Source organism: Macaca thibetana, chromosome 9 (genome assembly GCF_024542745.1).
Source record: "Macaca thibetana thibetana isolate TM-01 chromosome 9, ASM2454274v1, whole genome shotgun sequence".
NCBI classification, from domain to species: domain Eukaryota; kingdom Metazoa; phylum Chordata; class Mammalia; order Primates; family Cercopithecidae; genus Macaca; species Macaca thibetana.
In genome coordinates this window covers 5,370,101-5,386,356 of record NC_065586.1, presented here as the reverse complement: position 1 = coordinate 5,386,356, position 16,256 = coordinate 5,370,101, and the positions used below count along the sequence as shown (strand labels likewise).

General features: G+C 37.9%; 1 protein-coding gene across 1 annotated transcript in view; it reads right to left on the bottom strand.

Annotated features, from left to right (window-relative positions):
• The window catches only part of NET1 (neuroepithelial cell transforming 1), a 42,733-nt gene extending 26,724 nt beyond the window's left edge, over positions 1–16,009 (bottom strand). The window contains exons 1-3 of the mRNA XM_050802693.1: positions 15,740–16,009; positions 5,239–5,305; positions 2,778–2,837 (exon numbers count right to left, since the gene is read on the bottom strand). Of these exons, the coding sequence (XP_050658650.1) occupies positions 2,778–2,837; positions 5,239–5,305; positions 15,740–15,867 (255 nt within the window). The 5' untranslated portion in view covers positions 15,868–16,009. The remainder of the gene's footprint in view (positions 1–2,777; positions 2,838–5,238; positions 5,306–15,739) is intronic.
• Positions 16,010–16,256: the final 247 nt, after the last annotated feature.

Sequence of the window (16,256 nt, the reverse complement as noted above, 5' to 3'; positions counted from 1 at the left end):
GAACTCTACATAGTAAGACTAATAAGATTAAGTTAAATCCCTTTATCTTTGAATTTGAAATTTCAATATAAATTCCTATTTTGTTTTTTTAAATTAGATTTATCTCCTAGCCCTATTCATTAAAAAGGCCTACCAACAATGACTAATCCAGTAGAAGGGAGTACTACTAATGCCCAGATTTTAGCCTCTACCATTTCCCAAAGCAGCCAGACTCCTTTTAGAAATGGCTGATTCCAGGCATAGAGCATAAAAATAGGATCTGCAATAATTTGTCATCCTAAAAGGCAAGGAGGCTATTAAGCCACTAGATGTGAGATAAAGGTCATGTCAAAAGACACAGGAACCATCCTGAAATAGCAACCAACAGCCAAAGACTGATATGTGAGGCATCAGTAAGAATAACTGAAATGAGGCCAGGTGCGGTGGCTCATGCCTGTAATCCCAGCACTTTGGGAGGCTGAGGTAGGAGCACTGCTTGAGGCTAGGAATTTGAGGCCATCCTGGCCAACATAGTGAGACCCTGTCTTTTCTACAAAACAAAATAAAAAAAAAACCTGAATCCATGTAAAACAAGTATTTATATGCATTAGTTCATAATACTAAGAAAAAAAAATCATTACTTTCAGAGAAAGATAATGAATAGAACTTATTATTTTTGAAAACTGATAAAGGAAAAGAATCAAGCACTTGTTCTGCTCTGACTATAAATCAGAACTTCAGAGTAATCAAATGACTAATAAGGGGAATTTTCTCTTTACAGAAGTATTCCAGTTAATAAACAGAGGTCTGATAAAGACATGTCATCACCTTGCAACCTCCAAGAAAAAAATGCATGTAGGCAACGAGAATCCATTTTGAGAGCATCACAGAAAGGCATTATATACTTTTTGAGGCAAGTACACGGCCCAAAAAAACCACACTGGATCAGGTCTCTAGATCTAATTACCAACTTATCAGAAATACAGGGAAAAGAGGAACACAGTCAATGATATCATGGGGATGCAATCATAAATATTCAGGCTATAAAAAGATATATAGGAAAATCCTGCGTGACATGTTTCTTCAACAACAAAAAATTCCAAGAAAATAGTTACAGGGGAAACCAATGAACTAAAAGAAACTTAAGAGATATAGTTAATCACAATGTATGTGTCTTATTTGGACTACAAACAGACAAAATGAATCCAAAACCAAAAAAAAAACAACAAAAAAACAACAAAAACAAAAACCAAAAAACTAAACAAAAAACCCCACAAAAACACACAAACAGGTTCAAGAAAATGCGTGAATTCTGAACTGAATCTGATATTAAGGAATTATTGTTATTTGTACTGTTTTGTAGAAAGTGTATTTTATTGTTTTTAAAAAGTTCTTATCTGAGGCCCAGCATGGTGACTCACACCTGTGAGTTTGAGACCAGCCTGGCCAACATGGCAAAACCCCATCTCTACTAAAAATACAAAAATTATCCGGGCATGGTGGCACACACCTGTAGTCTCAGCTACTCAGGAGGCTGAGGCAAGAGAATCGCTTGAACTCAGGAGGCTGAGGTTGCAGGGGGCTGAGACTGCACCACTGTACTCCAGCCTGGGAGACAGAGCGAGTCTCCATCTCAAAAAAAAAAAAAAAAAAAAAAAAGTTCTTATCTCAGACAATAAAGATAATAAATAGAATGGAATATTTACAGATGAAAGGACATGACATCTATGATTTGCTTCAAAATAATCCATATATTGATAATTGCTAAAGCTTAGCATGTATTTTACTGTGGCAAACTATAAATACTATTTATGTATTTGATTTGATTTGAAACATACCTAAAAATAATCAAGGTTGTCATTTCATACTTTTTTCTTTTTTTGAATACAAGATATTTTAAATGCAACTAAAACTGTTTTGCAAAATGCCTAAAACTTAAAACACATAATTCTTCTATGAAGACACTGTGTACTAAAAATAAGAAAAAACTGACTTGCTGGATTTGCTAAAATGTTGATGAGCAGATTATAAAAATTTAACTTTTAGAAAATATCTCGTCTTTAAAAAGAAACAGCAGCTGCTGCTGTTAAACATAATATGAAACATTTTTAAAAATCGCATTTAAAAATGTACAACTCTTTTATAACCTTAGAAAAAGACTCTCCAAAACCAAGATGCTACAATAAAATTTGCCAACCGGCAAAAATGATGTTAGTAATTCCAAAGATACTAGGTTTTTGGACTTAAGTACAATTTCATATAAGAAAACTTCAAGTATTTTAAAGTGTGTGCTGAGTGTTAGTTTATCCTATGTCACATACTTGAGGCCCATGGACCACATATGACTTACAGATAAGCTATTTTGCTTGCATGTATTTTTTAAGAAAAATGGACGCAACATTTAAAATTCAGGTGATTTCACTTAAAAATCCAGGTTTTGACAGTCCTACATGTGACAATGGGCTAGAACCTGGGGCTTTTTCACCACTGGCCCTCTCGTCCCTCCTTCCTTCGCACAGATTACAGCCTGTCTCCTTAGGCATTTGTGTTTGCGATCAGTAGTTATAGCCTAATATTTTGAGAGTAGTTTCTCCCTCATTCTTAACAAAGAAGTAGAATAGCAAAAAAGACGGTGTCTGTGAGCTAATATTATTCACTTTTGCACTTATGAAATAAAAAAAAAACAAACCCCCAAACCAAAAAAACCCAAACCAGCATTCATTATTCTTGTAGCACAGAAATAAAATGCTATCTGCATATTTTTAAATGCTTTTCTTTAACAGGGCAGCAGGGCTTACCTTCAAATCAAGGCTGCTAAGGCTTACAACATCATCATCTTTCTCTCTGCGTTTTCTTTTCTAAAAGAAAAAAAGATATTTCATTCTCATATAAAAGGAATGCATATTACATCACAAAACAAAGACTCTAGAAAACTAGAAAAATCAATTTTAAAAAGTTAAGCCTTTGGCGATAGTCACAAGAAAATTACTTTGAGGCCGGGTGCGGTGGCTCACGTCTGCAATTTCAGCACTTTAGGAGGCTGAGGCGGGGGGATAGTCTGAGGTCAGGAGTTCAAGACCAGCCTGGCCAAAGTGGTAAAACCCCGCCTGTACTAAAAATACAAAAAAAAAAAAAAAAAAAAAATTAGCTGCACGTGGTGACAGATGCCTGTAGTCCGAGCTACTTGAGAGGCTGAGGCAGGAGAATCGTTTGAACCTGGGAGGCAGAGGATGCAGTAGATGAGATTGCGCCACTGCCCTAAGAAGAAAATTATTTTGAGGAGGGACGTTCATGAATTGTCTTTGGAATAGATACTGTCTAAACAGTCTCCCCTGACAGAGTCATCACTGCTGTGAAGTGGCTACCCTATTAAAACACTACTTAAGTTTTTCAGAACAGAATCTTATGTAAATGAAGGGCTGTCGGTACTTGTTAGAGAAAAAGTAAAAATTTTTAAAATATAAAATCAGCCAGTTTTTTTTTTTTTTTTTTTTTAAAAGGAACACATTATTTATCTTGGGGGCAAGGTCTTCACTAGAAAAAGAAAATCCTTTTCTCATGGCCCAAAGTAATTAAGATTTGTTGCCTGAGGCAGGATTGATTAACTGGAAGGTGAACAGCCATGTCCCTGTAGTACTTTCCACTTATCATTTATCACTTTCATTCAGCCCTGCTGGTGCCAGCAGTGGCAAAACTGTGTATATATCTACCATTTCTGGTACTTAATCCATACTGAATAAGCACCCATGAGTAACACTTTATTCTCCCATATCTCAAAATAACTTTTCAGGTTATCTACACTGCTTAGCTCTTGGGAACTCTTAAGTGACTAGTTAGGGTTCCCTTCAATTTCCTGGCCCCACAGTAAGGAGAAACTGCTGGGAATTGAATCAAAATTGAGCAAGATAGGGCCAATAGAGAAGAAGAAGAAAAAAAAAAGGAAAGGCAAAGTCCAGATAGAAGTGGAGAAAGTAATAGAGCCAGGCGGTCTCAGAAAGCAAGCTACCATAAAAACAACACGAAGGAGGGCTGTGAAGTCAGAAAAGCTATCTGAGCCAAGATTTTGTGTACAAGTTGAAAACTAAATTCACACTAAAATGGAACAGAAAATTCTCAGTCAAATTCTACACAATATCACTCTATGAAAAAAGAAAACAAGGAACAGAATCTATCCCCTAGGAAATGATTGCACACCAGGAAGAAATGCTCAAGGAAGCAGAGCAAAATTATAACACACTGTTTTGAATTGAGCTAAAAGACGTTAGGAAAATGATCTAAGACATGAAAGAACAATATATATCAGAATTGAGGTGATGGAACTCAAAAAATATTTTATTGATCCCTAGGTCATACCCAGAAGATACAGAAATTATGAATAATATGATCCCAGGTTTGAAAAGCCAACTAACCAAAAATCCTGCTTGTATATTTATCTGTGAACCTGTTTGTGTATATTAATGATATGAGCAAAATACAGAAGGATACATATGGTACTGTTGACATGGTTACAGCAGAGCCTGGGAATGGACTAATATGGAGAAGAAGAAGAGAGGGGGAGGAAACTGCCTAGCAAAATAAGACTGTACTGAGGGGAAGAAAGCACATATATGATCATACTTATGCATTTATATGAAATTGTATTTTGAATCATTTTTGCTATTTTTCCCAAATAAGCATAAGAATCATGATCTATTTGTACATACTTTATTTATATATGTATTATGAGCTAACAAGTTTTAAGCACAAAAAGAACCAATTTTCTGTTGTCACTTCACACAAAATTAAAGGCCTTTGTAAAGTCCTGCTATAAAAATAAGAGTCCCTCTATGCTGAGATGATTAATAGCAGAAAACCATTCATTATATATATTAAATATATATACATAATATGCAATCAAGCATTTTTATATTTTTCAACCAAGAAAAAAGGGCAATAGAGGATGTATACAAATAATTTCATGTTTCATAATATATTATCAGATTTAACATTGAAAGGAATAAGAGAAAGGATGGCATAGAGTTAAAGATGAATACATGTGAGTACTTTGCAAAATATGTTTTATATTTACTTGAAACAAAAAGTTATTACAGCTTGTTAGCAGAAAAGGACTAAATTAGGCTGCCAAAGATGGTTATAGGAATTCTGTTCCTCAAGACACTCAGAGAAGTACAGACCACTGCGCTGTATAACAGACTGAAAGACAACTGGGGAATTAAGTCTATCTAATGTCTTGAAATAAAAACCCAGGTATCTACTCACCAAAGTGAAGTCCCAGTTGGGGCCAGGTGTTAAGAATGTGAAGGAGCTGCCTCTCCGAAGGGAGTATCTGTTAACAGAAAATGCAAACAATAAATAAAGGAGTGACTTTAGCATAATAGAGCATCAAACAGATAAAAAGCTATACTTTCCATACTTTCAAAACTGTTTAAAGTAGCCTGATTTGTCATTCAATCTTAGTAATATAAGAGATGGTATATATATATATATAAACAAACAAACAGGGTATAGGTTTTGTCATTCTCGTAATCTTTACAGTGAAAGGGCCTACATAAAATTAGTGAACAGATTATTTTAAAAAATAATTCACCAAACCCAGCAGAGTTTACCTTAGGAACATACACATAGTTAAAAAACATGAAATATATTAATAGGTTAAATAAAAAACAGCAAACAAACTTCCTAAGTGCAAAAAATTAAGAAACACATTCATGTATAGTATTTTAAAAAACAAAAATTAAAGGATACTCTTAACAAAACCTAACTTCACATTATCTGCATTTCATGTAAATCCCTAACTTTTTAAAACTGCAATTTAACAAACAAAATACAAAGCTATGAATAACTACATTTGAGACAAAGATCTCAAGATTAAAATGTGATTAGATTTTTATTCTTTACTATTAAGTGAAAGATTTTTGTTTTTTTTTTCCATTCAATGTAAAGACATAAAGCAAGAAAGTCCTGTGACAAAACCTGTCTTCACCTTTCTAAAATATGTCGCTATATGTTTATAAAGTATAAACCTGTGTTTATAAAATATGTAGAAACCACAAAAACACAGCACAAGAGATAAAGGCAGTTTATAAAGTATATTTATTATTAATCACTTCAGATGTAAACAAATGTAGAACGAACACAGATTTTTTTTTTTTCCCTTGTGGAAATAAATGAAGATCAATCAAAAGAGAAAAGCAAAGGCTATTTATTCAGTGCTTGCTACAACAGGGGAGTCGTCTATTGTCATTTGCATCTTGACAGAGACTAAAAGACAAGTAGACGAGCGTGAAGTTTCATAATGGAAAATCAGGTATGCTCTGATTGGAGGCTGTTGGCCTGGGGAGCTGTAGGCAGGCTAACTAGAAGTGGGGGCAGCGTACTGTGATTGGTTAGAGCGTATATCTGGCTTTCACAGGTTGGTTACGAATTGGAAGAGGGACAAAAATTAGGAAGCTGGCAGTTATTAATGAAGTCCTGGACATTTTAGGTCAATTATTATAGTAGTTATTATTTGGCTTCTCGGATTGTCAAGTCATTGTCTGTTTATACATGTGATCCTTAAGCCTCATAGTCTTTGTTCATTGAAAGTTATAAAAACACCACTCATCAGTGTCTTTCCTGCAAAAATATACAAGCTTAAATCAAATACAAGGGCTTCTGGAATTTTCTAAGCTAAATATAAAGGAGAAATTTTGCTGCTGTTGTTGTTGTTGTTTGACAAGGAACACAAAGGAAACTGGCTATAAGATAAAGAGGAGGTCTGCAAAACTTCACAGCTGAATTAATACTTAATACAAAGTATTACTGAATCTGAAAGAAAAATAGCAATTAACAAAGCATTAAGGTGGAGTGAAATGAGTTACACTCTGGAAACTGCAACTAGTTCCTCACATTTGAGTAAAGAAATAAGGAAGGGCTAAAGTATCATGAAAGGCCTCACTTACTGCACTCAAGAGAGAATGGACTTGATCTTGAGTATGTGTGGCAGCCATTGAATCTTAAGTAACATGAACAATGGATTGTAAGAAGGCAAGATTGCTCAGTTAGGAGGCAGCTCCAATATTGCTTACAAAAGATGACTGGGGCTCTGGCAGCAGTAACAAGATTAGAGAGGAGAACCTGATTTGAGAGAGGGTTCGATGTCAAAATTGCCAGGACAGACTTTTCCCTTTTCCTCCCTAAATCTGTTCAGTTATTACCAAGGTTCTTGACCTGGGGAAAATATGATGCCACTAACAGAAATTAGATGCAAAGATCTTAAGAGATTTAAAACAAACATTTCCTAAATAATTATTTGGAGAAAATCAAAACACAGTAAGACTACTTATGGAGCTCAAACTTTTTTTGAGGGCTTCTTTACTAGTGCAAAACGACCTAAGAAGTTGATTATTCCATCTTTTCTTGCTACTGCAGAAAAGTCAGGCAACAACAAATAAAATGGTATTTTTTTCTTGAGAAAAACCCTGGAACAAGGTATTTAAACAAAAAAAGTCATCTAAAATAAATTATAATTCATATCAAGAAATACATAGGATGATTACTATAAACAAATGGTAAATTATGAGAAAGACAGGACCTCTCTATCATGAGTCTACAGATCACACTTAAAAACACTACCCTAGGAATTAATACTCTTAGTGTATTAAATGCTACTGTATGCTACATGGTTAGCAGGAGCCATCAGTGGGCACTGGCTTAAGAAAAAGCAATTATGATTTCTCAGGTTGTTTTAAATCCAATACAAATCTACATTACAAAGTGGCATTAACCGTGGCACTTAAAATATTCAGTAAATACTTCCTTTCAGGTATAAGCATTAGGGAGTATTACAAAACCAAAGCTACTAATTTCTTTATTCCCTAGAAATGACCACACTAACCTCAGAATGCATTTGCCATCTGAAGGCTGGAAAGAAAAATGGCTCTTAAGAATTTTTTAAAGTTTAACTGGAAAAATATATCCAATCATATGATAAAATTCTTTCCAGCAGTATCTGTAACCAGCTTTACAGTAATGCTATTTTTTCCCACTTCAATAACAAGTTCCTATTTATTCTGAATACCCATGGAAAAAAGAACCCAAAAAACAAACTGTGCCCAGAAAGTATGTGAGACAGTGCCAACTTTCACAAATCTTGGAAAGACATATACTCATTTTTCACAAGGGTCAGACTCAAAATGTAATAGCTATTTTAAATCCTTGTGGGGAAAAAAATGATTTCATAAAACATTAAGATTACAAGTTGTTTTTCCAGAAGACACACAGAACAACCTCCTAAAAAGGAGGGTTTAAAGGATGAAATGTAGAGCAAAAAGTGGCAGTGCACCTTTTCAAGAATTTTTGTCCATATATCCAATGTATTTTTCCATATATCCAAATAATTATAATATTTAAGGAATAAAATAAACTAATACATTAAGGAATTAGCTTAGTGTATTAAATTAAGTTCCTGATTTGACTCCTATAGATTTTCCTTGGCCTTTAATGTATTTCCTTTCATACCATTTGGTATATTTTTGAACAATGTACATTATATTTACACTAAATTAGGTTTAGTCAAAGAAATCATAATTAAATTGATAAAGCTGTTGTTCACAAGAAAAGTATCTTATTAATTCATTCTTAAGCCAAATTATGTTTTCAGAGATTCTGATTTGTGTCACCACCTCCTCCATCATGACAGATAAGACCTGACCTGAAATTATAAATATTTTCAAAAAATGTATTGAACATTACTATTACCAACAGGAAAAAAGCATTCTTAGATGCATAATTTACCCTCAAGATGCATTCATCATAAAAAAATGGATGTAGAATGAAAACGAGTTTCAGAAAAAGATTTTAAAAAGGACAATAGTTAACATTTATTGGGTGCCTACTATATGACAAGCACTGTACATATACTCATCCTAAAAATAACATTTTTTCCAATTAAATAAAGAATATCTGTAAATGTTAAACATATAAAAAGAATTATACCATACGTGTAAAAAGAATGGTATAATTTATCCTCTGCAGTTAACATTTTTAGAATGGTATGATTTATCCTCTGCAGTTAACATTTTTTACATTTGGGGGGTGCTAAGCAACTGAGGTTCTCAATTTCTTTGCAAATAAGGCAAAAACAAACTAAATTATTATAGAAACAATTCATTTATTTGGGTCAAATATCTGATGTAGTAGACATCCACTACTGTTTTGACTCTTCAGCATCTTTGCTATCAAGGAGTTGTCTCTTCCACTTCTGACAATCATGTAGACTATGTCTCCCATCATACTTGGGTTTTCTCATCTGCATGAGAGTCTCAACTAATATATACATCTTGGAATATCTTGTCTAGAACACAGTTGAGCATCTAGAAACCAGCAAACACTGGTCCCAAAGCACCCCAGACATCCTAATGTCCTGCATTAATTCTCAGGCCTTGCCCAGGGCAGCAAATTCAGGGAAGAGGGAACAGGGGATAATGACAACAGCAAGTAACAGTAAGGAAAGAGAAATTCTGAAGGCTTCCATCATTAAAAATCCAGTACTCTTTGGAAACAGTGTGGCAATTCCTTAAGATGTTAGTGATAAGTTTACTGTCGGACCTGATAATTCCACCCCCAAGAATTTACCCAAGAGGAGTGAAAATGTATGTCTACACAAATACTTTTTTTTTTGAGATGGAGTTTTGCTCTGTCACCCAGGCTGGAGTCCAGTGGTATGATCTCAGCTCACTGCAACCTCCACCTCCCGGGTTCAAGTAATTCTCCTGCCTCAATCTCCCAAGTAGCTGGGATTATACGTGCATGCCACCACACCCAGCTAAATTTTATATTTTTAGTAGAGACAGGCCATGTTGACCAGGCTGGTCTCGAACTCCTGATCTCAGGTGATCCACCCGCCTCGGCCTCCCAAAGTGCTGGGATTACAGGGGTGAGCCACCGCGCCCAGCCTACACAAAGACTTACATGCAAATGTTCATAGCAGCATTATCCATAAAAGCACCAAACTATAAACAAATCAAATGTACAACAGCTGGTAAATGGAGTTGACAAAATGTAGTATATTCATATAATGGAATATGGTTTGGCAATAAAATGAAATACTGATGTAAGTGAAAGAAGGCAGATGCAGAAAGACTACACATTATATGATTCCACTTGTATGTCCTGAAAATAGAAATTTGTAGAGCTAGAAAGCAGATCAGTGGCTGCCTAGGGGTGGGGTAGGAGCAGGGATATTTGGGATGATGAAATGTTCCAACAGTGGATTGTGGTGATGACTGCACAACTCTTTAAATTTACTGATAATCACTGAATTGTATACCTACAAAGGGTGAATGTTATGATATACAAATCATACCTCAATAAACTATTTAAAAACGTAGTCAACTTATGTGGGAGCACATGGCCTTATAAGCTTCTGTGAGTATGCTTTTCATTTTTGGCAACTACTACTACTACTACTATTACTACTAATAAAGATCCTGGGTTGTCAAGAATTGGTTTAAGACTATACCTTTAACTCTGGATATCCACTGTACAAATCCATCAATCAATTTTACTGTCAAAACAAAATTCAAAGAGTAAGCCTTATCACTATTGGTAGATCATAGGTCATACTATTATTTTTCTACCAATGGAAAACATTATTTCAAATCTGCAAAAAAGGAAAATATAAAATCCTTAAAAGGATCAGTCTGTATTTATATTTCTGCCATATGGGTGATATGTAAAGTTCTATGGCTTTCCCTAAGGCCCTGAAAGACAGAAATAAAATTATTTAAACGTTATTTGTGTCCAATTTTCAGGACCTTAGACATAGGTACTACGAAGTCAGATTTAGAGACGAAGTAACTTGCTCAAGGTCCTCAAGAGCCAGAATTCGAACCTAGGAAGTGTGACTGCTTTTAAAGCCTAAACTCTTTAAACATTACTCTTTGTCTACGGGTTCTAGTCTAAAAGAATGTTAAAAGAATATACATTCTCAAAGGAGAAGACAGAAAATAATTAGGTAAATCAAAGCTGAGGCCAGAACAGACTTGGTATCAAAAAAACTAGGCCAGAAAAGCAGGCCTCATTCTGAGCTCTCAACCATGTAGTATAACCTAGGGTTCTTGAGAAAGACCCTTGGCAGCTGGGCACAGTGACTCATACCTGTAATCCCAGCACTTTGGGAGGTCAAGTTGGGCGGATCACGAAGTCAGGAGAACAAAACCATCCTGGCCAACATGGTGAAACTCCATCTCTACTAAAAATACAAAAATTAGCTGGGCGTGGTGGTGCGTTCCTGTAATCCCAGCTACTTGGGATACAAGGCAGGGCAGGGAAGTGCTGAGTAGAGAAGAGCGTTCTCCTACCCAAATGTTGCATTTCCCAAGACCACTCTGGCCCACCACGTCCCCATCCTGTGCCTATAAAAACCCCCAAGACCCTAGCAGGCAGACACACAGGCGGCTGGATGTCAAGAGGAACACACCGACATGGGAGTACACTGGCACGCTGGCAGGCCATCGATTGGTAGAACGACGCAGAGCTTGGCCAGGGAGGTTGGAGGAGAATCGGGGAACCTGATTCCAGGGGAAAACCATTTCCCTTCTGGCTCCCCCATCTGCTGAGAGCTGCTTCCACTCAATACAATCTTGCAATCATTCTCCAAGCCAACGCGTGATCTGACTGTTCCACTACATCAAGGCAAGAACCCTGGGATACAGAAAGCCCCCTGTCCTTACAATAAGGCAGGGGTCTAATTAAGCTGACGAACACAAGCCACCTACGGATGGCTAAACTAAAAGAGTACCCTGTAACACATGTCCACTGAGGCTTCAGCTGTAAACATTCACCCGTAGACATAGCCGTGGGGTCGGAGCCCCACAGCCTGCCTGTCTGTATGTTCCCCTAGAGGTTTGAACAGCAGGGCACTGAAGAAGCCAGCATACCCCCAGTGCATGCCCTGCGTGGGGGACAAGGGAACTTTTCCCATTTCAAAAGAAATGAATCCCATTTACAACTGCATCACAAAGAACAAAATACTTAGGAATAAATTTAGCAAAACATGCAGAACTATACTCTGAAAACTACAAAACACTGTTGAAAATAATTAAAGATCTAAATAATTGGAAAAAATCCGTTGTCCATGGATCAGACTACTTAACTCTGTGTAGAGGGCAATATTCCTGAAAATGATCTACAAGATTTAATGCAATTCCTATCAGAATCCCAGTGGACTCCTTTGTAAAAATCAATAAGCTGATTCTAAAATTCACGCAGAATTGCAGGAGACCCAGGATAGCCACAGCAATCTTGGGGAAAAAAAGAACAAAGTAGGAGGACTCACATTTCCCAATTTCAAAACTTACCACACAAAGCAACGGTAATCAATACACTATGGTAATGGCATAGGGCTATTACATATAGATCAAGGGAATAAAAGTCAAAGTCTAAAAATAAACTCTCATGTTTATGGTCAACTGATTTTTGACAAGGGTGCTAAGACTACTCAATGGGAGAAGGAACAGTCTTCAAAAAATGGTGCTGGGGTACCTGGATAGACACATGAAAAAGAATTAGGTTGGACCCTCATCTCACATTATATACAAAAACTAACTCAAAATGGATTAAAGACCTAAATGTGAAAGCTAAAACGATACAATTCTCAGAAGAAAGCACTGGGGAAAGGATTCGTAACAATGGATTTAGCAGTGATTTCTTGGATATGACATCAAAACACAGGCAACAAAAGCAAAAATAGACAAGTAAGACTACAAACTAAAACATTTTTGTGCTTCGAAGAACATCATGACAGTGAAAAGACAACCCACAGAATAAGAGAAAATATTTGCAAATAATCTATCTGATAAGGGACTTGTATCCAGAATAAAGAACTCTTAACTCAATAAAAAAGAAATTTGCAAATGAGCAGGGCCAGATGCGGTGGCTCTCGCCGAGGCAGGCGAATCACAAGGTCAGGAGTTCAAGACAAGCCTGGCCAACATGGTGAAACCCCGTCTTACTAAAAATACAAAAAATTAGCCACGTGTGGTGACACATGCCTGTAGTCCCAGCTACTCAGTAGGCTGAGGCAGGAGAATCGCTTGAACCTGGGAGGCAGAGGTTGCAGCGAACCAAGATTGCACCACTGCACTCCAGCCCCGGTGAGAAGAGTGAGATTCTGTCTCAAAAAAAAAAAAAAAAAACCCCAAAGGATGGCCCACCAAAAATGGCCACACACATTACATGAATTCATTCATATGCGATGTCCAGAACACAGAAATTCCTACAGACCAACAGATTAGGTTTTGGGGCAGAAGGGGCAGGAGGTGAACAACAGCTAAAGGTTATAAATGCTCTTTTTGAGGTGATGAAAATGTTCTAAGTAGTACGATTTAAGTGGGTAAATTGTACTGTACGTATTTGTCTTTCAAATTAGTTTATAGTGAGTTTTGCAGAACATTTTTTAATAGTCACACAATCATATACACAAAATTTCCTTATGATTTCTGAATCTGATACAGCCCTTAGTTGTTTCTTGCCTCACAATTAATACTATCTTGTAATATTTTACATATTCTTGTAGATGATCTTACCTCTTTTCTGGAAAAGGAATGTTAGTTATTTAATTCTCCATTTTCCCTCCATGGTTCTTCTGTGTCTCACTCTCCTCATGTTGCCTGTGTTACTACAGAATAGATCATTTCCTACCTCACACAAAAAATAGAGGCCTGGTGGGAAAGTCCTCAAATTCCTGCTCACGACACACCCCATTCTTCAAAATTATGTACCATCCATAGCTTCTTGTTAGGCTAAATCCTCCACCTTGAATTTGGATTCTATCCTTTTCTGCCTTCTTGGATCCTTGTTCAACCATTTTTCTCCTCTACTGTCTGTTCGACCTCTCCCTCTATTTGTTAACTAAGCTCAGCACATCAAGTTTATTCTTTTTTAAGAGTCTATCCCACAAACTTGTGTTATTTCCCTCTATTCTTCTTCCTTGTCTTCCTGTTGCAGTGAGACTTCTCTTCACCAATCCCATTGCCAGCTATCAGATTTGAACAATCATCATTTTTCATTTAGACTACTGCAGACTGATTTCCTACCAATCCATCATCTAAACTTGGAAATTTTAATTTGGTATACACGGCTGAGTCCACAAATCTCCTGAAATGTTTATGTATATGAGCACGTTTTTGGGGAATAGTTTTCATAAAATATGAAGAGTGAGATGAGTCCAAAATGTTGCTAATTTTTCTCATGGAAGACAAACTGATCTTTTAAAATGCAAATATGTCATGCTATTGGCTCATTTAAAGTCTTTCAGTATTTCCCCACTACCATGAAGATAAAACCCAAACTCTGTCAAGGCATACAAGGTCTCTTCATGATGTGGCTCTTACCTCTTTAGCATAAATCTCTCATGACTACCTCCTCCTTCTCCCTATACTGGTCTCCTCTCCTCTATACAAATAGTATTGTTAATATAGTAATAAAATAGAATATACACCCAGAACTCATCAGACCCATTTGCTTCAGGGTCTTTCTACATGCCTCTCTGCCTGAAATCACCCATCTACATCTGCTCTCTAAACTGGTCCTCAAAGACTCAGGATTACAATAGGAAATCATTTCCTGTTCTCTCCAGTCAGGATTAAGTGTTCCTTTTAATCTATGGCATTCTATATTCTACAATATATAGAATTCTAATTCTATATTCTGTAATAACTTTTATCACACATTATAATTATTAACCTACTTATCTTTCTTCCCTATTAGATTATAAACCTTAAATAGTAAGAACAGTATTTTTCCATTTCCATATTCCTAGTGTTGGCACTCACATTATTTCCTGAACAAATCGCACATTCTCTTCTCAACCTGTTACAAAACACTCTAAGTTCGATATTGTAACCATTCTTGGAAACCATCTAAGATCAATACTCTCTTCTCATTACCAAATTTAATTTTCATTCCTCATCTAGCTTAATCCTCATATTTTACTTAATCCTCATTTTTATTTGACCTGTCAATAACATCTGACACAGCTCATCACGTCCTCTTGAAATCCTTTCTTCATTTGGCCTCCTGGATACTGTTCTCACTTGGTTCCCTTCCTCCTAATTCACCAGCTATCCCCTGAGCTTCGCTCTGTGAAATTTCACTGAGCCAAACACGAGTCATACACTCTCATTTCAATGTATACTTCCACAAAAAGTAAAAAGAAAAAACACGAAAATGGTTGTGATGGAAATAGGCATCTCACAACTTATCCCCTAGTCTTTTCATTCTCAGGACATGGAACCCCATTCTCGTGGTGCTCACCATGTCAGTTTCGGTCTGAGTAAAGTCATTTGGGAACTCCAGTCTACAGCCAGTTGGGTATGGAGAACAAAACCCTTGTGGCTTTTCCTAAGTCTCCCCTGAGAAACAGTCAGGAGGAGAGGAGACTCAACAAGCCCGCCGCTTTGCCACAGGCAGGGAAAATCGCAGTTGGGAGTCTCAGGACCGACCTCAGGCCAAGGCCAGGCACACTGTCACTCCGGCCTGTGTCCCCCTCATCTCCAGCGGCCCCGGTCCTCCCCCGAACCCCGCAGTCACCTCCCCCACCCCCCACTTACCTCCCAGCGGCCCTCGCCTCCCCCTGGCCCTCACCAACCCCCCCATCCCCCCCATCCCCCGCTCTCGCTGCCCCCCACACCCAACTCACGGCCAGCCCTCCCCTCCCCCCGGCCCCTGCCTCCCCAACACTCACCTCCTGTTCGGCCCTCCCCTCCCCCACACTCACCTCCCGTCCAGCTCCGGCCCAGAGGTGTCTGCCGAAGGCCCCGCCACTCCCTCCGTGCTGAGCCCAGAGGCCCGGCGGCTTCGCCTCCGCGGCCGGGGCTGTTTCTGAGCCGCCAGCTCGGGCTCCATGGCACGGAGGAGGGGGTGGGGCGGTGGCCGGGTGCCCAGAAGACCGGCAGGGACGGGCACGATGCCCGCCAGCCTCTGCCAGGCAGAAAGCGCCTGTCAGCGGACTGCCGCCGCCACCGCCGTCATCCGGGGATTTGAAAATGGCGGCTGCGCAGCGATCAGCCAATCAGTGAGCGCGCAGCGGTTCCTAGGAGACGTGGAGTCCCGCCCCTTCGCCGCTCCCGGGATCCACTTGCCTAGGAAAGAGCCTAGGAAAACTTGACATTAACTGTTGAGCGCATCCCTGAGTCCCCAAGGCCCGATACCTCCTTCGTTGTTCATTAGGACTTTCACTGCAGGCCAAGGCAAATGGACTGGAAGCATTTTAAGTCATCAGATCTTTCTTAGCA